At 33.9% G+C, this 27,113-nt stretch overlaps 3 protein-coding genes and 1 long non-coding RNA gene across 4 annotated transcripts; 3 read left to right on the top strand and 1 right to left on the bottom strand.

The window, feature by feature from the left end:
* Positions 1-1,406: 1,406 nt before the first annotated feature.
* Positions 1,407-5,756, top strand: ESK1 (trichome birefringence-like protein (DUF828)). The gene is made up of 5 exons (XM_048082706.2): positions 1,407-2,046; positions 2,701-2,872; positions 4,091-4,290; positions 4,791-4,949; positions 5,146-5,756. Exons 1-5 carry the CDS (start codon positions 1,463-1,465, stop codon positions 5,492-5,494), a joined length of 1,464 nt encoding a protein of 487 aa, XP_047938663.1. The 5' UTR covers positions 1,407-1,462; the 3' UTR covers positions 5,495-5,756.
* A 4,726-nt stretch (positions 5,757-10,482) lies between these two features.
* LOC125189784 (endoglucanase 13-like) lies at positions 10,483-12,916 on the top strand. The gene is made up of 5 exons (XM_048087019.2): positions 10,483-10,704; positions 10,875-11,288; positions 11,774-11,860; positions 11,960-12,109; positions 12,190-12,916. The coding sequence occupies exons 1-5, from the start codon at positions 10,507-10,509 to the stop codon at positions 12,787-12,789; spliced, it is 1,449 nt and encodes a 482-aa protein (XP_047942976.1). The 5' UTR covers positions 10,483-10,506; the 3' UTR covers positions 12,790-12,916.
* Positions 12,917-14,525: 1,609 nt separating this feature from the next.
* Positions 14,526-16,393, top strand: LOC125189785 (endoglucanase 15-like). Its single transcript, XM_048087020.2, has 5 exons — positions 14,526-14,723; positions 14,874-15,287; positions 15,384-15,470; positions 15,552-15,701; positions 15,759-16,393. Exons 1-5 carry the CDS (start codon positions 14,526-14,528, stop codon positions 16,356-16,358), a joined length of 1,449 nt encoding a protein of 482 aa, XP_047942977.1. The 3' UTR covers positions 16,359-16,393.
* A 2,807-nt stretch (positions 16,394-19,200) lies between these two features.
* On the bottom strand, positions 19,201-20,272 carry LOC148926363 (uncharacterized). Its single transcript, XR_016130265.1, has 2 exons — positions 20,111-20,272; positions 19,201-19,434 (listed from the first exon to the last, which is right to left on the bottom strand). It is a non-coding gene; the product is annotated as an uncharacterized LOC148926363 (long non-coding RNA).
* Between the last annotated feature and the right edge of the window lie 6,841 nt (positions 20,273-27,113).

Genomic DNA, 27,113 nt, shown 5'->3' with positions numbered 1-27,113 from the left:
CTTAATTCGAAGATTTTTTCCCCCAATATTTGGTAGCTAACTAGCAAAACTTAAAATGACAAAATTACCCCTTCCTAAATTTAGTTCTTATTCTCTCTGCTCCATAAAAATGGAGATATTTTACTTTTCCATTTCCGTCCCATAAAAATAATCCATTTTCATTTATGCAAAGTTCTCTCCAACTCATTTCATATACATCAATTTATTTACTCTCTCTATCCGTGAAATATTATTCACTTTTGTCATTTCGATCCGTCCACAAAATGTTATTCATTTTGTTTTTTTCCATTTTTGGTAAATAGGTCATACTTTCCACTAATTCATTACACTCACATTCTGTTATAAAACTAATAGTACTACTTATATAAATATGAGACTCAGATTCCAATAACTTTTTCCACTCACTTTCTTCACATTTCTTAAAATCCATGTCGAGTCAAATATGGACAATATTTCGCGGACGGAAGGAGTATAACTGATATCATTAGGGCTCATTATTAAACACTAATAATAATATGGGTCCCACTATCTACTAATACAATTTTAACTACCATTCTCCTAATCTCTTTTACTCCCTCCATCCGCGAATATGAATCACATTCCTATCCGGCACACGAGTTTTAAGAAATGTTAATAAAAGTGGGTGAAAGAAAGCTAGTGGAATATGAATCTCACTTGTATATATATTAATTTTAAATGATATGTGAATGGAGTGAGTTAGTGGAATGTGGGGTCTCTTTACCATTTATAGTAATTATTAACCGGGACTCCTATTCGCGGACGGACCAAAATGAAAAAACGGGACTCCTATTCGCGAAAGAGAGAATACTTATATAAATATGAGACTCACATTCCAATAACTTTTTCTACTCACTTTCTTCACATTTATTAAAATCCATGCCGAATCAAATATGGACAATATTTCACGGACGAGGGAGTACAACTGATATAACTAGGGCTTATTATTAAACACAAATAATAACGTGAGTCTCACTGTCCACTTATATTATTTTAACTATCATTCACTGTCCACTTATATTATTTTAACTATCATTCACCTTATCTCTTTTACTTTACTATTAATTTAGATGCGGTCCCAAAAGTTTTTATTTATATGGATTACTTTGTTACCAATTTCTAAGTGCGACTGAAAACGATCATCCTCAACAAAAACATTTCTTTCACTTAACTCTTCTTCCCTCTCTCTCTCTCACACAATCACACGCAAATACACACAAAGCAAAGAGTAGTTAGAAGCTGATGATCAGAAGTAAGCAGCTGAGAAAGACCTCCCTCCCTCTCCGCCACCACTGACAGCACCATCTCACCAAATCCATCTCAAAATAATCCTAAATTTCCACAACAAACGATTCGCCTCTGTTTATTAAAAAGAAAAGTAAGATGAATCGATCATGTCAATCCCATCTCTCTTCTTCTTCTTCTCTCACATCCCTTCTCCACCATGCAGCCCTCCCTCCGCCGCAAGTTCTCCTCCGCCGCGGCCGCCGCCTCCTTCTCCATGAAGCCCGCCGCCTCCGCCGCCCGCCGCAGCGGCAACCTCTCCGCCTTCGTCGTCATCCTCTCCATCTTCCTCTTCGGCTGCTTCATGTACAACGAGGACGTCAAGTCCCTCGCCGAATTCCCCTTCTCCTCCTCCTCCTCCTCCCGCCCGAGGGCCCTCGACACCCAGACCACCACCGTCTCCGTCGTCATGAACGCCAGGACGGTGGTGGAGACGGAAGTCGAGGGGGGCGGGGGCGCGGTTTCGGACGATGGAAAAGGGGAAGTGAAGGGAGAGAGCAAGATGATTCAGTTGCCGGTGGAGGAGGAGGAAGAGGAAGAAGACGAGGAAGACGGGGTTGAAATCCCGCCGGAGGAGTGTGATTTGTTTGATGGGAATTGGGTTTTTGACAACACTTCGTACCCCATTTATAAAGAAGATCGGTGTGAGTTCTTGACGGCGCAGGTCACTTGCTTGAGGAATGGAAGAAGAGATTCTTTGTATCAGAATTGGAGATGGCAGCCTAGAGAATGTTCTTTGCCCAAGTAATTAACTTCATTTTATTTCCTTTTTCACTTTTTTCTTATTTAATATCAGATGCACGCCTGAACTCCATATTTACATGAATATAGTCTGCTTTGGGCTAAGTCCTCATGGTTGACTGATACGACCTTCGTCTTATCGAGAGGTTGATCGGTGGCAGTTGACCAAGGTCCTATCATCTGGTGCTTTCATTATCTTAGTAATATATGAGTGATATGGAAGATAGGGCTTGTATCATTGACACTTCCCAAAAGACCTCATGTTAATAGAGTAGGGGTCGAACTTATATATTGCTAGGGATGATTTGAACTTCTAACACGTGTGTGGTTCATTTGCTTTCATTTCTTGCAAGTAGTAATGTGGTTAGAGTGTCATTTATTTTCTTGCACATTTATTTCTAAAAGTGCTCATCATTTTTGTGGGTCTCAGTCATTATAATGTTTTTTAACTAATTGCTAGCAAAATAGGAAACATGATTGTAATTTGTGTAACTTTTTCTTTGATTATGTGGAGGACTACTTGCTCAAAAGATTTGTGTTTTTGCTTTTCACATTTGGGTATGATCATGATGTCCTTAGGTTGTTTTCTTTCTCCTTATATGTTGTTGAACTAATGAGTTGATTAATTAATCTGCATTATGTTGACAAATTTGCTAGATTTAAGGCAAAACTGCTGCTTGAGAAGATGAGGAACAAGAGGTTGATGTTTGTCGGGGACTCGTTGAATCGGAATCAATGGGAATCGATGATTTGCTTGGTTCAATCCGTAGTCCCACCGGGCAGGAAGAGCTTGAACAAGAATGGATCTTTATCAGTTTTCAGAATTGAGGTAATATTTTTATACCTCAAACCAATTATTGCTAATTACAACTCTCTATCTATGTCTCAATCAAATGATATGGTAGATTTCATTACTTTATTCGGTGGTGTTAATCTATGATTATTAGTTGTAGTATAATTTAATTATTGGATCAATACAGAACAAACGGAAAAAGGTCCACGAAGTAAACCTTGATATCTATAATATGTATCAATGAATAGGACAACATCTAAGTGTTAGTATTAGTCAAAAGTATATGCTATAACTAAGGGTTATTATTAATTAGTCAAAAGTTTTATGTTATACAATACTTCATAATAATAAAGCTGGGGCGTAAATCTCTTTAGTCTTTACTTTGAATCTTTTTTCTTCTTTAGGATTAAAAATAAGATAATGTAGTATCTTTTTTATTGGAACATATTCGAGGCTTTGTCAATCATTTAGTTGGTGCGCAATGTTGCTGAAATTACAAGTATCGAATACGAGCTGTATATTACACAATACACACACAAATATATTATGTCCAATATTCCTAACTATCTAACCACCCATGATATTGTACAACGTGGTAGGTGGGGTTGCAATATGTGATTACAAATGAAACATTTTTTTTATTACTACAACTTTAGTTTAATAGGGAAATGGAAAAAAGTTATGAAGTTTGGTCTCAAAGATCCAGCAACTTTAAAAAATAATTAATTTACTACTTAGGTCATCCAAAATTTGTTTTATTTTGACTCAACACAGATTTTAAAAAATATAATGGAAAGTCAGTGGAAAAAATTAGTGGATTATGGGTCCTACTTTTATATATTAGTTTTATAATAAAATGTGAATATGAATGAGTTAGTGGAATATGGAGTTCACTGTCAAAAATAGTAAAAGTGAAATGAGACAAATTTTGTGGAACGGACGGAAATAGAAAAATGGGATAAATTTTCAGGGACGGAGGTAGTATATTATAATTGTAACATTTTCTTTAACTATCTCATTATAAAATAATTTTAATTGACTATGTTTCTAAATTTTGTAACGTGGCACGTAAATGTGTAAAATTAAAGACATGTTTGGCTACATATATTGGACTAACGCCGTTCAAATAGTCGAATCTTTTGTTTGCACGATACATAATTTCTCCAAGATCATAATCTATCGACAATGGAAAAAAAATACTAAAATTATGATGTAATTAGCTATATTTTAATACTTATAAAATTTTATTGGCAGGATTACAATGCCACAGTGGAGTTCTATTGGGCACCATTCTTGGTGGAGTCAAATTCGGATGATCCAAACATGCACAGCATCTTGAACAGAATAATCATGCCTGGTTCAATCAAGAAACATGGCAAGAATTGGAAGAACGTGGACTACCTCATTTTCAACACATATATTTGGTGGATGAACACTTTCTCCATGAAAGTTCTGTAAGTCACACTAACCCCAAAAATATATATCTCATGCCTTAAAAAAAAATAGGAATATTTGCTTGTAAATTCCTAAATTCCCCTCAAATTACCAACTCTAAAATCGACCTTTAAACTACTAAATTATTGATTTATTCTAATTTTGCACCATATCAAAATTTTAGCAACAATATGACTTAATATAAATTATAATTCAACAAATGAAATTATATAATCAAGTATAATAAGATGTTGTCGCTGCGTAAAACATGACATCATTTCGGTATACGTTTGATAATGTCACGTAAGTAAGTCATCAAACTATGTTAGTGCCGAAATCTTAATTTGTTGCAAAATCAGAATAAATCATTAGTTTGGTTGCAAAATCAAACAAATGAATAGTTTGATAATTTATAGGCAAATTTGAAAGATGGTACGCAAAACCATCGAAAGTTTAGGAATTTATAGGCAGATAACCCAAAAAATTATGATAATAAACGTTGGTTGTGTGTCACAACCAGACGAGGATCGTTCGACAAAGGCGCAACGGAGTACGATGAAGTGGAAAGGCCGGTAGCTTATGGGAGAGTGTTGAGGACTTGGGCAAAGTGGGTCGACAAAAATATTAATCCCAATCGCACCAAAGTCTTCTTCATGAGCATGTCTCCTCTTCACATCAAGTAAGCTCCATGCCCCATTTATTCTTCCTTAGCTTCCACGCCAACATTTACTTTTTACTCTTTAAGTTTGTCCTACAGCTAAAAAATTAGTTTTACTAGATAGGTGTAGTTCCATTAATCATTTTAGGTTGGGAAACCACCTTCATAAAAAATTAAATCAATCATTTGATATTGAGTCTTGATCCTTCTTATGAAGGAGCTTGGATTGGAACAATCCAGACGGCATCAAATGTGCTAAGGAAACAAGTCCGATTCTAAACACAACGATGCCACTGAATGTGGGGACTGACCGCAGATTGCTAAGGATAGCAGCGAACGTGACACAGTCAATGAAAGTGGGAGTTAATTTTGTAAACATAACGAAATTGTCAGAGTATAGGAAAGATGCACATACTTCGGTCCACACGATACGACAGGGCAAGATGCTGACGGAAGAGCAGCAGGCCGACCCGGCCACCTATGCCGATTGCATTCATTGGTGCCTACCGGGGCTGCCTGATACATGGAATGAGTTCATTTATGCTCGTATCATAGCCTCCTCTTGATCTAACACGATAATCATCACCTAAGGTGTTACAACAGATTTTGGTCCCCTCCCTTCTTTTCTTTTTCTTATTGGGTTTTTGTATATGTATCGATCATCTATTTTTTTTGTCTTCATGCTAATGCGATAGATCATGGGCCTTTTTGCCACCTATTTTTAGTTTATTCATTTTGCTTCGCCCACACTCAATTGTAAAAGCAGTCCTATTCAAAAATAATATTAAATGAAAGCGAATAACTATTTTCTGGCTTTTGTTATTCAAAGCAGTCTGGTCAATATTTTCATGATATGCTAATTAACGTTTAGTCAATTAAATTTTTGTCATACATTAGCATTCATATAAATACTCGTAAAGGTAACCCATTAAGCCAAAAGACCAAAAATTTAATATTCTTGTGGCCCAACTAAACTATTTTACCAATTTATTTAGCCCATAATCAAAATTGGAGTGTACACATAAATTCTCTTTCTGAAAAAAAAAGATACTATTTCATAAATTACTGATTAAATTAGTAAACTTGAATTGGTTTTAAAATATTATTATGAAACATATTGACCGGACCTTTACTAAAAACATTTTTTATATCAAGAAAAGTAGAAAACTATTATAGGCTTTTGGGGGCCTCATACATCCCAGAAATCTTGTTCACCATATCAATTGTATTAAAGGATATTCACGTCTAATATTATGAATTTTCAAAAATTGTGTTTTTCCATGAACTTTAAAATTGAAAAATAATACCGCGAATTTTATCCCGGTTTATTTTTTCTCACGAATGAAAAAATTCCCACAATAATATTATGATACGGATTTTTTCGTAATTTCTCGATAATAATTTTGAGAGCTTCAAGTTTTTCAATCTTTGAAGATAGTTTTTCTTGAAGCACCCCTCCAAAATTGTTCTTCAATCTATTAAAATAACATGATTTTTTTCATTCGTGGGAAAAAACAAACTCGGGGTAAAGTTCGTGATATTATTTGTCAATTTTAAAGTTCGTGGGAAAAACGCAACTTTTTGAAAGTTTCATTATATTAGATGCCAATATCCCTTGTATTAATTCAATTGAAAAGTAAAATTATAAATTCTACTCCCTCCGTCCCCGATTAATAGTCACACTTTTCCATTTTGGTCCGTCCCCAATTAAGAGTCACACTTTATTTTTACCATAAATAGTAAGTAGGTTCCACATTCCACTAACTCAATTCACTCATATTTTATTATAAAACTAATATAAAAATATGGGTCTCACATTCCACTAATTTTTTCAACCAACTTTTCTTTACATTTCTTAAAATCCGTGCCCGGTCAAAGTGTGACTCCTAATCGGGAACGGAGGGAGTATTTATTAAGCATATCCAATTGTATTAATTCAACTAAACACTGAAATAGAATATTTTACAATTTCCTCAATAATTTCAAAATAGTACTCCCACATTTATAGTCACATTTAGTTAGGGCACGAGTTTTAAGGAATTGGTGGAGTGTGTAATTAATGAAGTGAGATGATGGAGTGTGTAATAAATGAAGTGAGATGGAAGAGTGAGATGGTGGAGTGTGTAATAAATGACGTGAGATGAAAGAATGTGTAATAAATTAAGTGAGTTGGTTGAAGGTGGGTCCCTTGTTGACTTTTTGGTTTTTTTATTTTTGTTTTGGTTTATTTTTGTGTTGATAATGACATTTGAGTGTAATTTTAGTGAATAATGAGGTGAAATTTTATGTCCAAATATGAAAAATTCTAAATGTGACTATAAATATAGGACGGACTTTTATGATAAAATGTGACTATAAACCTGGGACGGAGGGAGTATATTTGTCATTATAATTAATACTACTCCGGAGAATGTTGCGTGTAATACGCTTACGATTTATCAAACTTTATAAGATGAACCATAAATGGGAGCGAATATACATATTTTAATACACTAAACGTTTGAACTTTTTCGAAATTATACCTAAAATGTATAGAAAAATACTAATACCCTACAATATGTACCGTGTTAGGATGAAAATGTTGAAGTAATAATTGTAGATGCATTAATTTGTAATTTTAATAGTATATACAATGGTAAGCAAATCAATAAAGTCGTTAAGCAATCATATTTCTGCAAAGTCTTTGATCTTACATATGGTAAATTGAAATTAGGAGTGTTGCTTTTCGTCGTAAGTAATCTGAATTATTTGAATTAGGCAGGACTTACTACACGTTTTTTGCACCAATTTTTTTGTATTATACTCCATCTATCCCACTGTAGTAGAGGCATTTCGTTTCTAACACTCATATTGAAAAAATGATACTAAAAAATAGTTAAAGTCAATAGAAAGTAAAGTAAGAGAGATAATAATGTAGATAAGAATCTTCTCTATATTATTATTTGTCTTAGTTTACTTTTTATTCACTTTAACTATTTATTATTAATTTTTTAATACGAATGCTCTCCAAACGAAATGCATCTACTATATTGGGTCGGAGGGAGTACTCCATATATATTATACCATATCTTTTACTTGTAACTTTTAATTTGATTCGATACACTGTTTTGTTTAAGAAAGTCTAAGTAATTGCGAATTAAATAAGTACGAGGCACGTGTGTGGAGAAAAATGTGATTTCTTCTTGCCTAATTTCCTAGTTGATTTTCATACTCGGTTTTCTGTTAAAACCTAACTAAATGATTTGTGATATATAAGCCTATGAAAAGGTACACTACAAAATAAAAATCGTTAAGGACATTTTTTAGTGAAATCTAAGGTCGCTAATTTGAATTTCTAAATATACCACCAACGCTCAAAAGTAGGGGTGGGTCGATACGATATATCGTATCGAAAATGTTGTATCGTGTATCGTATCGAAAATATCGATATGAAAGAATTTCATATCGTTATCGTATCGAAAGTTTCGATATATCGAATTTCGATATATCGAACTTTCGATATAAAAAAATTTCATATCGTTATCGTATCGATATTTCGATATATCGTATCGAAATTCGATATATCGTTAAATATCGATATATATCGAAATTTTCGATATATATCGATATATATCGAAAATATCGATATATCGAAAATTTTCGATATATATCTTATTTTCGATACAAAACGATATATCGCGATATAAGGAAATTCATATCGTTATCGTATCGAAAGTTTTCGATACGATATCGTATCGTATCGAAAATTACGATATATCGAAAATTCGATAATTTTTCGATATTTTTCAATACGATACGAGCGATATATCATTTTTTCGGTATTTTTCCCCAGCCCTACTCAAAAGATGTTCTTATTATTAGTGTCCCGACTAAAATTAGATGACGCAAATGGAAGTGTCCTTAAAAAGCAAAACGCTAAGTTAATTTGTCCCTAATTTAGCAACGGTTTCTATCGCGTTCTAAATTATTGTTATTTTTTTTAAAATTTCTCAATGCTAATATTTGCACGTCTCAATTTTTGCGTCCTTAAAAAGTAAGGCTCTTTTTATAGTGCTACGTAGGACTTCGATTAGATTCAGCGTCCAATAACGTTAATTATCTGATGCTGCAAACTAAACTAATAATAGGATTACATTTATATAATTTACATTTTAACTAAAAACTTCCTTTAAATTGATCTCCACTTTCTTTTTAGTCAAACAGAATTAACAAAAAATTTATCCTTCGTGCCCCATCCTCTAATTTTTTTCTTTTATAAGTATGTTTGATGCTTTTTCACTTCATGTTTCCTTTTTGTGGAGAGAATGAGAAGTGTGGAAGTTTGTTCTATTCTTTAGGATCATATTCATACTAAACATATTTAGTTAACTTTACGTTAAAATGTTTCATTTTAGCCTAAATTTGAATGCTATATTTCTGGGGTTTTTTCACGTACTTTTTACACTACACATGCATGTTATCTAAAAATAAGAAAAAGTGAGTATAAAAGAAATCATAGCTAATATATTTCCCATTTGATATGTTCAATTCAATACGAGAAGTTTTCTCATATGCTATCTGTAAAAAAAGAAAGGTGTATAAAATCAATCATGATACATATACCATTTGTATCTAAACATTTGCCACTCCAATTTAATAAGAAAAGGTTAAGTAAAGAAAACTCAGTTAAGGATCACCTGTTTCTCCACATATTTCCCATTACATTAACTAAGAGAAGGTAAATAAAAGGATCAGTACTCGCTCTTTTTTTCCATCATCATCATCATCATCATCATCATCAATAATAATAATACTTGCAGAATGCACGAACTATCAAAACTAATAAAACTAAGCATCGAATAGAAACTATTTAAGAATCATGTAGCTCCTATCAAGGGATTGCTTATGTTAACCAATTAGGCTATTTGTTTTTAGCAGATATTCCTTCCCATTTTTTTTTTTTTGCAATCGTCTCCATAATTAATAGGAGGAGCTAAGGTCTAAACAACATCAATCTCAATACAACTAATACCAATATTATTGTTTAATAAATACTAGCTAGTAGTATATCAATGGTTCATGACATGCATGTTAAATAGTACTATCATTCAATCATTTATGACATGCATGTTAAAACATTAACTTACAGTTTAAAGTGTACGTAAAAAATAGCTAATTGCTATCGAGTTGATACTAATCCACACATTTCCAGTTAATTATACATAAAAAAAATATTAATCATTTTTAGCTATTTTAGCCATTGATTATAGATATTTTTTCTCAGTTTAACAATATAAGTTATTATTAAATGTTCTTGCCTAAAAATGGTCAGGTCAATTCGCCAAACTATTCGGTGAAAAATATGTAGTGAATCACTTCATAATAAACTTAATATACGATTTCAACATGTTGTGCCTAATTAAAAAAGTTAGATACCAGAAAATTAAGGGGAGATGCACCTGCTTAATCCCTGGGAAATAACACTCAATCTCAATTATTAATTTCAGTCTTGCTAGCTAGTATAAAAAGGGGTAACATCCCCTCCAATCTTCCACACTTTGATTAGCCAATTTAATCTATCTAGTCTAAATTTGCAACTATGTCTAAGTTGTGCTTATTTTTAGCCTTTGGTTTTTCATTTCTAGCTCAAATTCAAAACTCGATTTCATTGGATTATGGAGCTGCCCTAACTAAATCATTACTCTTCTTTGAAGCACAAAGGTCAGGGAAGTTGCCTTCTAACCAGAGAGTCAAGTGGAGAGGAGATTCCGGCCTCAACGACGGCAAGGCCGATGGGGTATCCATTCAAATTATTTATACTCATATTCAAATTTACATGTAAATTTTGTTTTGTCTAAAATTTAAATTTGACCATGCAAAGTAGATGGATATTTATGATGGGCTATATATATTCCAAAATCATAAATCATAAATATTATGGTATAAGTACATCTTTGTCTAATGCAGGTGGATCTTGTGGGAGGATACTACGATGCCGGAGACAACGTGAAATTCGGGTTGCCGATGGCATACACTGTGACAATGCTGGCATGGAGCGTAGTGGAATTTGGGCCGCAATTTGAGGCCCGGCATGAGTTGTCGAATGCTCTGCAGGCTATCAAATGGGGCACCGATTATCTGATCAAGGCCCATCCGAAGCCCAATGTTCTATATGGAGAGGTCGGAGATGGTGGCTCCGACCACTCCTGTTGGATGAGGCCAGAAGGCATGACTACGCCCAGAACTGTTTACAAAATTGATGACCAGCACCCCGGATCCGACCTGGCAGGCGAGACCGCCGCCGCTTTAGCGGCTGCGGCTGTCGCTTTCCGCCGCTCCAATCCCAGTTATTCGTCTGAGCTCATCAACCATGCAAAACAGGTACGACAATTTTCTCCGTTTTTTTCTTCCTTTGTTCCCAATTATGTATCCCAGTCTTTCCATTTTGGATGCCCATTGTTCCACTTCACTTTTTACTATTTTTGATAACCCACATTCCACTAACCTTTTGTCACTCACATTTTATTATACAACTAATATATAAAAGTAGTCCTCACATTACACTATCTTTTTTCATTAACTTTCTTTTACATTTCTTAAAACTCGTGCCGAATTCAAATGTAACTCCTAAAGTGGAGCAGATGAAGTAATAGGTCCCACAATCCACAAACCAAATTCCACTCACATTTTATTTTAAAACTAATATTAACTTTTTCCATCCAATTTACTCTACATTTCTTAAAACTTGTGTAGAGTCAATGTGGAACACATAATGGTGGACGTAGGGAGTAAATGTTTTCTATTTATTTATGGCTTTAGCAATATGATGATGCATGTTGATCGATTCATATATATATGATGAACAGTTATTTGAGTTTGCGACGAAACACACTGGTGTATACCAAAATAGCATTCCAGTAGCTGGACAGTTTTATTCAAGCAGTGGCTACGAGGTATTTGTATATATATATATGTACAACAAAAAGTTGCTAGAAATGCGAATTAAACAAGCAGATAGTTACTCCTAATTGTCAATTGATATGTGATGACAGGACGAGCTTGTGTGGGCTGCTGCGTGGCTGAGACAAGCGACCAACGACAACAGCTACCTTGAGTTCATCAAATCAAAAAATTCAGGTGGCACCAGAAGAATGTTTTCTTGGGACGACAAGTATGCCGGAGCTCAAGTCCTCATCTCAAAGGTAGTACAAAATACAAATCCAACCACCACGTTAAATGTGTTGTAGTATAAATTACTTCATATTTAAATTTTTATTTTCAGGGTTTATTACAGGGAAAACTGCCAAAAAGCGAAAATTTAGAACAGTACAAAAAGGGAGCAGAAGAATTCATGTGCAACTGCATCCAGAAAGGGAATAGCAACGTGCAGAAGAGCAATGGAGGGCTTTTATGGTTCCTCCCATGGAGCAATCTGCAGTATGTCACAAGCGCCACATTCCTGATAACAACCTACGCTGACGTCCTCGCCAAAACCAAGACCACCATCCAATGCCCCGGGGGCAATGTCGGGCCTAACGATCTGTTGGGCTTCGCCAGGTCTCAGGTGGACTACATTTTGGGATCCAACCCGAAGAAAATGAGCTACATGGTCGGGTACGGGTCAAACTACCCGAGACGGGTCCACCATAGGGGAGCATCCATTGTGTCGATCCACAAAAACCCACAAGTCGTCGGGTGCCAAGAAGGTTTCGAGTGGTTCCACAAGAATGCTGATAACCCTAATGTGCTTGAGGGGGCCATCGTCGGTGGGCCCGATCAGAGTGACCAGTATACTGATTCTAGAGACAATTATCAGCAAGCTGAACCTGCAACCGCAAACAATGCCCCTCTTGTTGGTGTCTTGGCAAAGTTGGCGTCTTAGATTCTACTCATCTACTGTAAGATAGCTAAAAAAAACCTTAGAGTCTTACCTTATGGAGTATGTCATAGTTTCTTACACAACTACCTACAATTTCACAAACTATTAATTAGTTCTAACAGTTCACTTCTATTATAAAGTTGGTGAACAAGGGTTTATATAAAAAATGGATGCATTTGTTTCGAAATGAGTCCCAAGGTTTAAATTTAATTTGGATAATTATCCCAAATCAAATTATTAAATCTAAGAAATAGGGGTCAAAATAACTTAGGAAAATAGGCTAAAAGAATAATGCATGGACTAACTAAATTAAACACACTCATTTTTGGTTTTAAACAAAATTTAACTACCTCACATAATTGCACATTTTAAGATAAATCACATTATAAAAGCAATTTCTCAATCAAATATTCACGTCATAAAAATCATAAAATTACGCAACTAAAGACATGAAAATTTGTTGCGCTACATATTTGAGGTACTTTTTCATATTTTCTTTTTTATTTTACCCTTTCAGCCTCAAGGACACTATTCTGTCTATCTTTTCTCGATTTTTATATTTTTCTTATTAATTTATTTTAATCTATTAAGTTATTAGTTATACTTCACATATAATTAATATTTTAAAATACTAATAAAAAATAAGTGGAGTAATATACAACCGACCAAAAATTAATTTCAATTTGCATTATTATCTATATTCAAATTCAATTACTTGTATATGTTTTCTATCAAAATTCATGATTAATACATTATTATTTCAATTGGATGTTCTTAAAATTATATTTGAAAGACCTTTTTTTTGTTGCTTTCATTTGCTTCTACTCAAAAATGATAATTTATTCAAATTGTTATTTCTAGCTAAACAAAAATATGATATAATACTAAAATTAATTTTTCATTTATACTACTTTTCATTCAATGTTTTAAAATATTAATTATTCTAAAGTATAGTTAATACTCCATCCGTACAGGAAAAATAGTCTCACTTTGCTATTTTTGGATGTCCACAAAAATAGCCTCATTTCTAAAAATAGAAACTTTCTTTCTCATACTTTTCTCACTTTATCTCCATATCTCTCTATTTTATCGACTTTTTCTCCCCCTCTCTCTTGTTTTGTCAATTCTCATTAAAATCTGTACCGTCCACGAATGAGACTATTTTTTTGGACGGTTAAAAGAGATAAATGAAATAAATGAGAAAGAAAAAATTATAGAAAAGATAAAGAGGCTAATAGAAATCAGAAATAAATTGGAAAAGTGTGGAGAGATGAGAGATCTAACTCATAACTAAATTAGGAAAGGGAGAAACGAATTTAGATGTACTAAAATATCTCTTAATGTAAAAAAGTAAAGAAAGTGCAACAATGATATATTTGTACAAAGTACCATAAATATATATCCTATATTGTGTAGAGATATTTTTGCAGATCACTCTTTTTAAATGCCTTTAAATGTTCCGGTCAAAAAATGGTCACAAGTCGGCTAACCATTTAAAGAAAACAAAATTAATGTGAATCGCCTCATAAGTATTTTATCTCTCATGTTTTACCCAATTAAAATGGTACATACTAGACCAGAACATTAACGGGAGATGCACCTGCGTCATCCCTAGGAAATAACATTCAATCTCAACTATTAATGTCAATCCGGCTACTAGTATAAAAGATGGTAACATCCCCTCCATTCTTACACACTTTGACTTGCATATTTAATCAATCTGGTCTAAAATTACAACTATGTCTAAGTTGTACTTATTTTTAGCCTTTGGATTTTCATTTCTAGTTCAAATTCAAAACTCGGTTTCATTGGATTATGGAGCTGCCCTAACAAAATCATTGCTCTTCTTTGAAGCACAAAGGTCTGGCAAATTGCCTTGTAACCAGAGAATCAAGTGGAGAGGAGATTCCGCCCTTAATGATGGCAAAGACGCTGGTGTAATCCGTCCAAATTAATTAAATTATTTATACTCCTATTCAAACTTAAATATGAATTACTATAATTTTTGAAAAACTTAAATTTTACCATGCAAAATATTTATGTACAGACTATATATATTCCAAAATCATAAATAAAAAAGATTGCAGATGAATCTTGTGGGAGGATACTACGACGCCGGAGACAACGTGAAATTCGGGTTGCCGATGGCGTACACGGTGACAATGCTGGCATGGAGCGTAGTGGAATTTGGGCCGCATTTTGAGGCTCGCCAGGAGCTTTCGAATGCTCTGGAGGCTATCAAATGGGGCACTGATTATCTGCTCAGGGCCCACCCAAAGCCCAATATTCTATATGGAGAGGTCGGAGATGGCGGCTCCGACCACTCCTGTTGGATGAGGCCCGAAGATATGACCACGCCCAGAACTGCTTACAAGATTGATGACCAGCACCCCGGATCCGACCTCGCTGGTGAGACCGCGGCCGCTTTCGCGGCTGCGGGTATCGCTTTCCGCAGTTCCGATAGACTTTATTCGTCTCGGCTCATCAACCATGCAAAGCAGGTATGATTAATTTATAATATCCTCATTCTTTTTTTTCCAGTTTTTGTTTATTGATTGAATTAGCGATGCATGCTGATTTGTATATATGATGAACAGTTATTTGATTTTGCGACGAAACGCACTGGCGTATACCAAAATAGCATTCCTGTAGCTGGACAATTTTATTCAAGCAGTGGCTACGAGGTATGTGGATATACATATATATGCAAGAATGTTGCAAACTAAATAAGCAATTAATTACTGGAAAATGATATGTGATGACAGGACGAACTTTTGTGGGCTGCCGTGTGGTTGAGACAAGCGACCAATGACACCAAATACCTTGAGTTCATCAAATCCGCGAATCCAGGTGGCACCAGAGGAATGTTTTCATGGGACGACAAGTATGCCGGAGCTCAAGTGCTCGTTGCAAAGGTACTACTAATCCATCCATTGAATTAAATGTGTCCTAAAATTGAATGATCTTTTCAGGAGATATTACTAGGAAAACTGCCCAAAAGCGGAAATTTGGAACAATACAAGAAGGGTGCAGAAGAATTCATGTGCAATTGCATCCAGAAAGGGAATGGCAATGTGAGGAGAAGCAATGGAGGGCTATTGTGGTTCCTACCATGGAGCAATCTACAGTATGTCAATAGTGCCGCATTCCTAATGTCAACCTACGCCGACGTCCTCGCCAAATCAAAGACCACCATCCAATGCCCCGGGGGCAATGTCGGGTCTAACGAACTATTGGGCTTCGCTAGGTCTCAGGTGGACTACATATTGGGATCCAACCCGAAGAAAATGAGCTACATGGTCGGGTACGGGTCACACTACCCGAGACGGGTCCACCACAGAGGAGCATCCATTGTGTCGATCAAGCAAAATCCACAGGTCATCGGGTGCCAAGAAGGTTTCGAGTGGATGCGCAAGAATAGCGATGACCCTAATGTGCTTGAGGGGGCCATCGTCGGTGGGCCCGATCAGGCTGACCAGTACACCGATTCCAGAGATAACTATCAGCAAGCTGAGCCTTCAACCGTCAACGGTGCCCCTCTTGTTGGTGTCTTGGCAAGGCTCGCATCTTAGATTCTAACCGAATATGTCATCGTTTCTACTCAACTGCCAATAATTTCACAAACTACATCTATTATAAAGTTGGTGAATAAGTGTTAATATATCCACCTATGATGCTTGTGTCAAACTATTTACTAAAGTTTGATTATTTTTTCTTAATTATTTGATTCAACATGACAATTAAAAACTACTACACAAAAAACTTTTCAATGTAAGTTAATATGATCAAGTATTCATACATAATCTTTAACTACTACTACTACTTCTACAAAGCCACCACATGTTATTCCAAACAAGGAACTTTTTAATGGCTTTGACCAAGATATAATCACAATTTGTTCTTTCACAGCCACAGGTTTAATAAACAGATAAACAAACACAACTAACAAACACCCTTCTCATTCTCTATAGAAGAAGATCATCGATATATAAGTTACAAAAAAAAAATACTATCAGATCAGATTTTTTAGTACGATGAGAAGAAATCTTTTCAACGACAACTTGCAACAATATCATTCAATTTCATTACAAACTGCGACCAACAAATTTTCAGGGAAAAGAAGATAGATCTGGTGGTGGCAACAAGCCCGTCTGTCAACTTTGCCAAAAGCCCGGACATGCTGCCGATAAGTGCTGGCATAGGTTTGAACAAAACTGTGCCATAACTTCTCACCATACACTTTGGTGCTGTCAGTGTTGATGCTTCGTCACCTTCTCTTGGTATCTAATGCATTATTTTTTAGCACTAAAATTAATGGAAAATTCTACGTAAAGTGAGTCGTTTATTTTATTAGCGAAATACAACACAATTACCTTTTTGTTTTATTTTTTCACCTACTTTATTCTTTGTTCACACATCTATTTTATTTTCTTTCATACATTATTATCCCTCTGCTTAACTTTCTAAATATTATTTTCTTAAATCTTGTGTCAAAAAGAAATGTCTTACTTACGGCTAGATGGGGAGATATAAATTTAGATAATGATAATTTAAGGAAATAAAATCTTATCTTTTCTAACTTTTCCATTTTAACATTATGGAATATAAGATATGGTAAATTGAATATTAGCCTTATATGGTGGATTTAGATTAATTTATTTTTATGTAGATAAAAATCTAAGTTATTAAGGATAATGATAATCAATAGAAATAAAAACTTATCTTATCTAGGGTTTCTATATTTTAATTATTAAAAAGAAAATGATTATTGATTTAATTTTTGTTTTGTGGATTTGATTAAGATTTTTCTAAGTAAATACTCTGTTTGTTAAGTTCCTCTGTTTTTTCAGCGTTTCGCTGACTTCTTTGGTGCGAATCCTATGGTAAGCCTACAAGGCTACAAACTACAGTACTAAAATGCTACTTCATTTGTTGTCTATCATTAAATATTTTTTTTTTTTCACTCGTTTGCTAATAAATATTTTTTTCACTTTTACTATTTTTGGCAAGTACTATAACTTATATTTCACTAGCTTATTTTACTAATATTATACTTTCTTTGTCCTCAAAGAGTATAGACATTTGGTTGGCCACATATTTTAATGTATAATTAGAAAAGTAAGAGAGATAGAAAAAAACTTTTTAAGGTATTATTAATGGAGAATGAATTTCACCTCATTAGAGAGAATGAGTTTCCAAAATTAAATAGTTCATATTTTTCAAGGACGGATTAAAAAGTAAATAGTTCATATTTTTCAGGGATGGAGGGAGTATTATAAAACTAATACACTAAAACAGTATATTAAAATATGGCTCATATTCCATTAATTTTTTTTACTCATTTTCTTTAATAAAGTCAATTAATTTTTAAAAACGCAAGTGGATAAAAAATGAGACATTTATTGCTGGACGGGAGAGTTTCACATAAGTCCAACCTTCTTTTACAAAATGCATATTATTATTACTATGACTACAATTACATTTACGTCAACGCAACTTTTTTTCTATTTTAATACAGCTAAATTGCTACTACTTCTTTGAGTTGACTCTAATCAATAATGTAAAAACTATAATAAATCATGCTTTGCTATTTTTGCAATTGAATACCTTTTTTTATTAATTAGATGTACTATTTGTTTTCTTAGTCAGCTCGATTCGCCTAATTATTGTGTGGAAAATATAATTAACTCAATGGTAGATACCATAACATAATTAAATGGGAGACGCACTTGCTTGGAATTTGGAAATAACATTTAATCTCAATTATTAATTTTAATCTTGCTAGAGGTATAAAAAGGGTTAGCATCCCTCCAATCCTTCACACTTTGAGTCGTAAATATAATTAATCTGATGTAAATTTCCATCCCTCCAATCCTTTGTTTTAGAAAGATTTGAGCCATTTGTAGCATTTGAGTAACACACAAATATTGTAAAGAAAAAAAAGTTCCAACAATTGCTATGACAAATATGCTATTGAGTGCATTATTTTTTTATGTCTTTTCATTTCCACGTATAAAGGACTTTAGGATTTGTTTAAAATCATATTGTAGCCTTATTGTGAGTTTCCCTTTTTGAATTGAGTTTATCTATGGAGTTCCATTTTTATGGTTGCTTGTGTAATTTTAAATAGTACTGGAGAGCAATACAATAGCCTTCTAATGGTCAAATTAAATATCAACAATATATTAATGGTTCTGACATGCGTGTTAAAACATTAATAGGTTACGATTTAAGATGTAATCTAACATTTTTTTTTAATTTTTTTAGACCAATGGTGGATATACCATTGAACCCGTGAATATTGTTCATATTGATATGTAGATACATCAAAGGAATATTCGGGCCAAAAATATAAAGTTGCTACTGTCATACCTAACCCTTATGACTTATGCACTTACTATAAATAATTTCAAATTTAAAAAAAACACACATATTATATAATTTCAAAAATCAATATTTGTCAAGTACATATTTTAAAACATTGTAAACGATAATGAGACTCTCTCACCACTCTGTATACTATACATTTATCTACATGCAAAAATGATGAGGAGGAGAAGGTTGCCAAAACACGTCAGCCGCTGACCCTGATAACATGTTGAGTTCCTATGACCCACGTCAATCAAAAACATCACTGATATCTTATTCCTGAAAAATATTAGTGGTTTATATGAGCCACAATTCAGTATATATAAATCTTACCTTTCATTCAACAGCCCAAACAATCAATTATATTCTTTAACCAATATATATAACAAATAATCAACAAAATAAAAAAAATGATTCCATATAGATATGCATATGCCACTCTGTTCAGTTTATTATTCTGTGACTGGTCAAGCCTAGTACTTGCCCGGGATTTCCATTGCATACGACCCGAAGGTCCCTTTTAATTATTTGACCTTTCCAAGGCCCCTCTTTGATTTGACCTTTCCACGAAGGCCCCTCTTTGCACATTTTCTTTGACCTGTAGGTCCATTATCATTGAATATGACCCGTAGAACCCAGAGCAAGACTGTCACATATCATCTTTAATCCAATTATTCAAGTACTTCTAATGCCATATAAAATATATCAATTGCACTTTTATTTATCCATTGCACAAATCACATATTCATTGCATCAATCACATATCCATATCACATTTCACAAAATAATTCCAATTTAATATACTAATTATTGCAGCAAGCATATATCTCCATCATCATAATTAAACACATATCATATCAGTATCACATCGTATAATTCAAATATTCACTCCAATTTAACACATAGCAATTAATCACATAAAATAAGTAAAATTAAAAGTGTGATTTATACACACCTGATAATTAACAGATACTCTATTTGAAACTCTGATCTTGTCTCTGTTCTAACTGCTCACAAAGCTCAAAGTGAAAATAAGCATGAATATCCCCTCCAAAAGCTCGATCCCCTCCTTCTTATTTCAAGAGTTCCTCCTCCCTTCCTTGCTAAAACCCTTCTTCCTCCTATGATTATTATTTTTATTCTTTTATACCTTCAATAAACCGACTCTCGTTTATTTTAAATAAAGAAGTGTACCTATCTTCTTTCCACCACTTAACTATTCTATTTCATTTATTATTATATTTCTACATGTGTGATTCCATAGTGATTCCTTATCCCTAATTTCATATGTATATATAATAATATTATATACATATTTAAATATATATATATATATATATATATATATATATATATTAGTACATATTAAATGCACACATTCACACGTCACATGCACATTTAATTACCCATTTGCTAAAAATATTCAAAGAGTATAAATCATCCATAATTAATTATGGATAAATTCTCAGTTTATTAGGCTCTATAACATCCAATTAATATACTATTTATTATGCAAATAACAATATAATACGTCAAAATATAAAATGATGCATATTTTGGTCATGAATGTTACAATTCTTTCCCTTTTTAAGAATTTTGTCCGCAAAATTCATTTTCTTCTAAGTTAACGCAGTCTATGAAATTGCTAACCGGTAAACAGATGTGGATAATTCTTGCGAAGAATCAGATCGATAAAGCCGAATTCTTCTGGCGTAGAAAATATTATGAATATGTGCCAACTCTAGAGGTAATGTTAACCTATACGCCAATGGTTCAACTCATTCAACAATATCTCACGGTTCAATATAATGAGGACCCAACTTACCTTTTTGCTCAAATCGCATGACTCCTTTCTGAGGTGAAACTCACAAAAAGACTTTATCAAGACCGAGATAGTAAATCATAGATCTCTGTCAATATATAAGATACTAGAATACCATATAAGCGTTCCTGTAGATAGTGATGCCAAATATTCAAAGCAAAATAATGTCGCTAATAACAGATTTTGAATAGAATAAGAAACTCCATGTACTTGCGATTGTTACGACACATAAGCAATAAACTTTCCATTAAGTCAAAGATAACCAAATCCATGTTTCAGCGCATCACTATAGCGCATCACTATAAATAACATAATATCTTGTACCTGCGGAGATAACCAAAATAGGTGACATATTCAACCGATGCTTCCACTCATTAAAACTCTTTTGATATGTTTCACTCCATATAAAAGAAGAATTCTGTTGTACTAACTTCATTATCAATTGAATAATAATCGAGAAACATTTCCAGTTGAAAACCAGTTCAATCTTTTGTAGATCCACTTCTATTCCACGACTTGACACCACGTGTCCCAACAATACCACATGTTCTAGCAAAAACTCACCTTTACTCAACGTAGCATAGAGTTGTTCATCTCGCCGAACTTGAAATACTGACCGTAAGTGATTAACATACACATGAATATACAAGCAAGTCACCAATAAGACGAACTACTAACCGTTCCAGTAATGGTTGAGAGACTCTGCTCATCGATGGCATAAAAATTATAGGTGCATTTATTGATTCAAAATGCATAAGCAAAACTCATAATGACTGTATTGAGTTCGAAATGTTGTCTCTGCAATATTTTCTTTAGCTATCTTCAACTGATGGTATCTTGATCAAAGATTCATATTCGAAAAACACTTGTTGTGTACCTTGAAACTGATCAAACAAGTCTTCGATTCTCGGTAATGAATATTTCACTTGATTTCGACATTCAATAGTGTATATAAAGTCGCAATGTACAGTCTTTCTTCTTCAAATATGATATTGGTGCACTCCAAGATGAAACACATGGTCATATAAATCTCCTACCAGACAACTCTTGTAACTGATTCTTAAATTCTTGAAACTCTAAGAAAGACGGTTGATAAGTAGAAATAATAATAAATTTTGTGCTCAATAGAGAAATATGTCTCCTGATAAGGTGAAAATCCAGATAAATCCGCACTGCCAATAAATCAAAAAACCGATCTAGATAATATAAGAAAACCTGGAACAATATATTGATTACCGTAGAATATCACTCGATCCCGTCTCGATGATTATACTACCATTTCTTTTGCTTGACAAGCTACCTTGGGTTCGATGAAGTGAAAACCAATCTATACCCATAATAATGTCAAAACTTGTTTATGAATAAGAGAATCAATATCCGTCGGCAGCTCAATTGAATTAACTCGCAACACGTTCTCTAGAAAACCGTGTATATTGAAATAATTCCAGCTCATAATCAACAAACATAGTTCCTTGATTAAAGACAAAACCTTCTCTGCTTCTTATCACAATACACTTCTTTGCATATATTTAGCATTGGGTTCTCTAGAAAAATCGTCTGAACAGAATACCAGAGGTTGTATCATAGCTTGTGGGAATGTTTCCCACCAAGAGTAAGTATAGCATCAAAGAAGAGATACCCTATAATCAAAACCTTCTTCTGACATACAGCTCATCTGATTGAACACCGGTTCTATCACTTTTAACTATATCTCAGCCTCAGTCAGATTAATCCCATAAAATCAACAACTTCTACTCAAGCTCTTTAAATTTTCTACCTCTTTACCTCATCTGTAACGCCCCGCTTTTTCGAACCCTAATTTTTGTGACGTGGAAAATTTTTTGCATTAAATGCTTTTAATGCTATGATATATGTGGAATTAAATGATGAGTGATTTATTGCAATATTCTATGTGACCTAATTGCGATTTGGAGTTGAGTTTGAGTTAAATGGTCAACTTGTTGAATATGTGACGTGGCTATTGAATAGTCAATATTGTGGAAAATATGACGTGGCCGTGGAATGGTCAAAGTCGTTTGAAAATGTGAAGTGGAGATGATTTTCGAAAATGTGGATATTGTGATGTGGGAAGAAATAATATTGGTGGTGAATTATTTTCCTAAGGGATAAGTGAGAATTAAATAGGAGCATTTTATTTAATCATGTGGAATTTTCGACCCTCCTATTTATTGGAAAGAAATCCTATTTTTCTTGGATTTAATTATTGCTTGGGATAATTATCCAAATTAAATCCAAAGTCCGATTATTCCTATTTTAATTGATGAAAATTTCGAAACCTATGAATGGCCTAGAGGGATTTTCGAAATTCCCTTATTATGGGAGAAGGGATTATTTTATTCTATTATTTGATCCCTTATTGATTCTCTTCCATAATTAAATTCAAATATCCTAGCATATCTTGCCAAATCTAAGAAGATCTTACCGTATCCTAATTAAATTAGGATTTATATTAAATTCCTTGAAGGAATTGGATATCACACGCCACTTTTCCTTTTTAAATTGGGAAATCTATTATTATTTTTATTGCTCCGTGATATTTTATTCTACTCCGTGAAATATTCAAATTAAATCATAGGCTAAATTAATAGCCTAGAATTCGAATTCCCTATTATTACTCCTCAAATATTCGGCCACTTCAACAAACAAATCTTCCATATCTCTTCCAAATCTTTATTTATTTAATTATTGGAGTATATCTTGCACTCTATAAATAAGAGGAGAGAAATCAAAACCCTAGCACTACAGAAACCGTCCCCCACTCTCCCAATTTTCGGTCTCTCTCTTTCTCCCACTCTCTCAAATTTTTCTTCTACTTTCTCCATTAATTCTTCATCTTTTGGAGAAGAATTGAAGCTGCAATTCAAGAATTCATTGAAGAATCAAGATTCTACTTGTTTCTACCGTTTGTTTTTGCAAGAAAAGGTACTTCTACTATTAATCTTTTCTTCCTCTACCGATTAATCGGTATTTCTGAGTCCACGTGCATTTAGAACGAGTGAAGGGGAAATTAATCGGTGAATTTGGATGCATGGATGTGAGTGTGTGTGTGTGGCCGAGAGTGTGTGTGTGTATGTGCATGCCTCGGTAGGCGTGCACATGTGTGTGGTATGTGTGCGTGTGTTGTGTGTAGAAAAGCACTCATGCGTGACACGAATTGATGATAAATCTGGAATTGTTGTGTGAATAAAAACGATATGATAATCGTACTTTGATTCTGATTGTTGATTTTGGAAATAATCGAAGGGAAAAGGGAAACGTGAGATCATGCATAATTTTAATCCATGATTTGAGACTTATTTGAAAAATATGAACTAAAGGTGATAGTTCGCATTCCCGGTGGGATATCAAGAAGAAGTGCATTTTTGTTGAACTCGAAAGAAATCGAGGTGGGCTTTATTCTAAACTCTCTTCTATATGCAAATTTATGATGTTGGAGAAATAAGGGTGGATTGAACTGTTATGCCATGCCTATAAATTATTTTGGATATTGTGTGTGCCTGATGCCTAGATTGTGAGTACGCTCCATTAGGCTACAGTGGCTATAAAAACGAATTCGGGTCTGAGTAGGGCTGCAAACCCTATCAGGCTAGTGTACACTGGAGATCGGGAGCCGTCCTTGCTAGTCGGCCGATCTCATGGGCGAAAGTGTGGCCACACTTTCGTCGCACTATGAAATGATGATTGATGAGAAAATGGGAGGTATTATTTGACTGGCCAGTCCATGATATATATTTTGTGATACTCGATGCTTATCTTTAAATAAATGCAAACTTCGAGTTCACTATGGTAAGGGTGGCATAACTATAAAATATTTTGGCATGAGTCCACTGAGTATGTTTAAAATACTCAGCCCTGCATGTGTTTTCCCTATGTGCAGGTTGAGCGGCGATGGGCGGTCGGTGGTGTTGAGAAGATTGATTCGAATAGAATGGATGTTTGAAACTATAAGTGTAGTCGTGTCTTCATACATGGCTCCGCTTTCTCTTGATATGCTTCCGCTGAATATTTTTGAAACTTATTATTTTTGGTTATGGTGAACTTAATTTTTGTTTTGGAATGAGGGGAATTATTGCGTCTTGTTGGAATTATGCTAAACCTTTTACTTTTGAGCCTAATCTATTAAGTCTTGATTCTCGTGAGTTAGCCATTGACTTTTGCCTTGATCTTCATTAAATACTCGGTAAATCTCTTTAATTGAAACCCTAGTCTCTGTTCTTGTTGCATTTAAGTTCGCCTAAGTAGCAGTCGCCGCATTTATTATACCCTAGAAATGTCGGGCTGTTACATCATCACTGGTCCATGCACTCTTTGTTCTAAAAGCCTGGATAATCCCCATATGATGCAACATGTATATGAGATGTTTCTACAACTAATTGATGATGCAGGGCGGCTGACCCTTCTCTCCTCAGTGACATATATTCATGATAATACAAATGCAAATGAAACTTATAACCAAAATGTTATGTATATATAATATACATGGATACTATGTCCCAGCAGGATTCTATCCCCGCTCTGATACCACTTAAACTGTCACACTCCAACCCTTATGACTTATGCACTTACTATAAATAAATTCAAATTTAAAAAAAACACACATATTATATAATTTCAAAAATCAATATTTATCAAGTACATATTTCAAAACATTCTAAACGGTAGTGAGACTCTCTCACCACTCTGTATACTATACATTTATCTACATGCAAAAATGATGAGGAGGAGAAGGTTGTCAAAACGCGTCAGCCGCTGACCCCGATAACATGTTGAGTTCCTATGACCCACGTCAATCAAAAACGTCACTGATATCTTATTCCTGAAAAATATTAGTGGTTTATATGAGCCACAACTCAGTGTATATAAATCTTACCTTTAATTCTACAGCCCAAACAATCAATTATATTCTTTAACCAATATATATAACAAATAATCAACAAAATAAAAAAATGATTCCATATAGATATGCATATGCCACTCTGTTCAGTTTATTATTCTGTGACTGGTCAAGCCTGGTACTTGCCCGGGATTTCCATTGTATACGACCCGAAGGTCCCTTTTAATTATTTGACCTTTCCACGAAGACCCCTCTTTGATTTGACCTTTCCACGAAGGCCCCTCTTTGCACATTTTCTTTGACCTGTAGGTCCATTATCATTGAATATGACCCGTAGAACCCAGAGCAAGACTGTCACATATCATCTTTAATCCAATTATTCAAGTACTTCTAATGCCATATAAAATATATCAATTGCACTTTTATTTATCCATTGCACAAATCACATATTCATTGCATCAATCACATATCCATATCACATTTCACAAAATAATTCCAATTTAATATACTAATTATTGCAGCAAGCATATATCTCCATCATCATAATTAAACACATATCATATCAGTATCACATCGTATAATTCAAATATTCACTCCAATTTAACACATACTCCCTCCGTTCCCTCATAGTTGAGACGAAACTTTTTGGCACGGAGTTTAAGAAATGAATGTTGAGTGTGTTAAATAAGGGAGCGGATCCTCTGCTGTTTTACAAATCACAGCACCGCATGCTGTGCATTAAACGCAGAGTGTATTGAATGAAACGCTGAGTACTCCATTTCATTCAATTTCGTTTCTTTTGCCTTACCTTTGGCCAATTAATAATTAAAAACTCATTTCTTCCACCTGGCCCCACCACACCGTTCCATATCTCTCTCAATAGCAAAAGTTGTTTTCCATTTCTTTTATCACTAACAACTAAATACTGATTTGTTTTATTGATATTTACATATATTATGTTTTAGTATTTAAAAATATTATGAATATATTAAGTAATTATTTTTATGCTGAATAATATTTCTTTATAATAATATTTCCTTTATATTAATATATTTTGTATATTGCAATAATACTTCATGGAATAGTTATTAAATGTATTAAAACATATATACTATTCCTTCCGTCTTATAATAGATGTCACATTTTCCTTTTTAGTTTGTCCCATAAAAGATATCACATTTCTAATTTTGGAAAAGTTTACTCTCACATTAATATAAAAATTATATTTTTCTCCCCATTTAACACACAAAATAAAACCTCCTAAAATCTCGTATCGTCCCA

The sequence above is a fragment of the Salvia hispanica genome, chromosome 5 (genome assembly GCF_029641045.1).
Source record: "Salvia hispanica isolate PSC_SH4W2 chromosome 5, Shi_PSC_v1, whole genome shotgun sequence".
NCBI lineage: Eukaryota > Viridiplantae > Streptophyta > Magnoliopsida > Lamiales > Lamiaceae > Salvia > Salvia hispanica.
The sequence above is the reverse complement of the archived record's forward strand: the minus strand, read 5'-3'. Positions and strand labels throughout refer to the sequence as shown.

Excerpts from the sequence above, each read along its gene's own strand:
- LOC125189785 (XM_048087020.2), top strand. The coding sequence starts at position 14,526 with ATGTCTAAGTTGTACTTATTTTTAGCCTTTGGATTTTCATTTCTAGTT. Across the intron at positions 15,288-15,383 it reads TCATCAACCATGCAAAGCAG|TTATTTGATTTTGCGACGAA; the intron begins GTATGATTAATT and ends TATGATGAACAG. Across the intron at positions 15,471-15,551 it reads ATTCAAGCAGTGGCTACGAG|GACGAACTTTTGTGGGCTGC; the intron begins GTATGTGGATAT and ends ATGTGATGACAG.
- LOC125189784 (XM_048087019.2), top strand. The coding sequence starts at position 10,507 with ATGTCTAAGTTGTGCTTATTTTTAGCCTTTGGTTTTTCATTTCTAGCT. Across the intron at positions 10,705-10,874 it reads ACGACGGCAAGGCCGATGGG|GTGGATCTTGTGGGAGGATA; the intron begins GTATCCATTCAA and ends TGTCTAATGCAG. Across the intron at positions 12,110-12,189 it reads CTCAAGTCCTCATCTCAAAG|GGTTTATTACAGGGAAAACT; the intron begins GTAGTACAAAAT and ends TTTTATTTTCAG.
- ESK1 (XM_048082706.2), top strand. The coding sequence starts at position 1,463 with ATGCAGCCCTCCCTCCGCCGCAAGTTCTCCTCCGCCGCGGCCGCCGCC. Across the intron at positions 2,047-2,700 it reads AGAGAATGTTCTTTGCCCAA|ATTTAAGGCAAAACTGCTGC; the intron begins GTAATTAACTTC and ends CAAATTTGCTAG. Across the intron at positions 2,873-4,090 it reads TATCAGTTTTCAGAATTGAG|GATTACAATGCCACAGTGGA; the intron begins GTAATATTTTTA and ends TTTTATTGGCAG.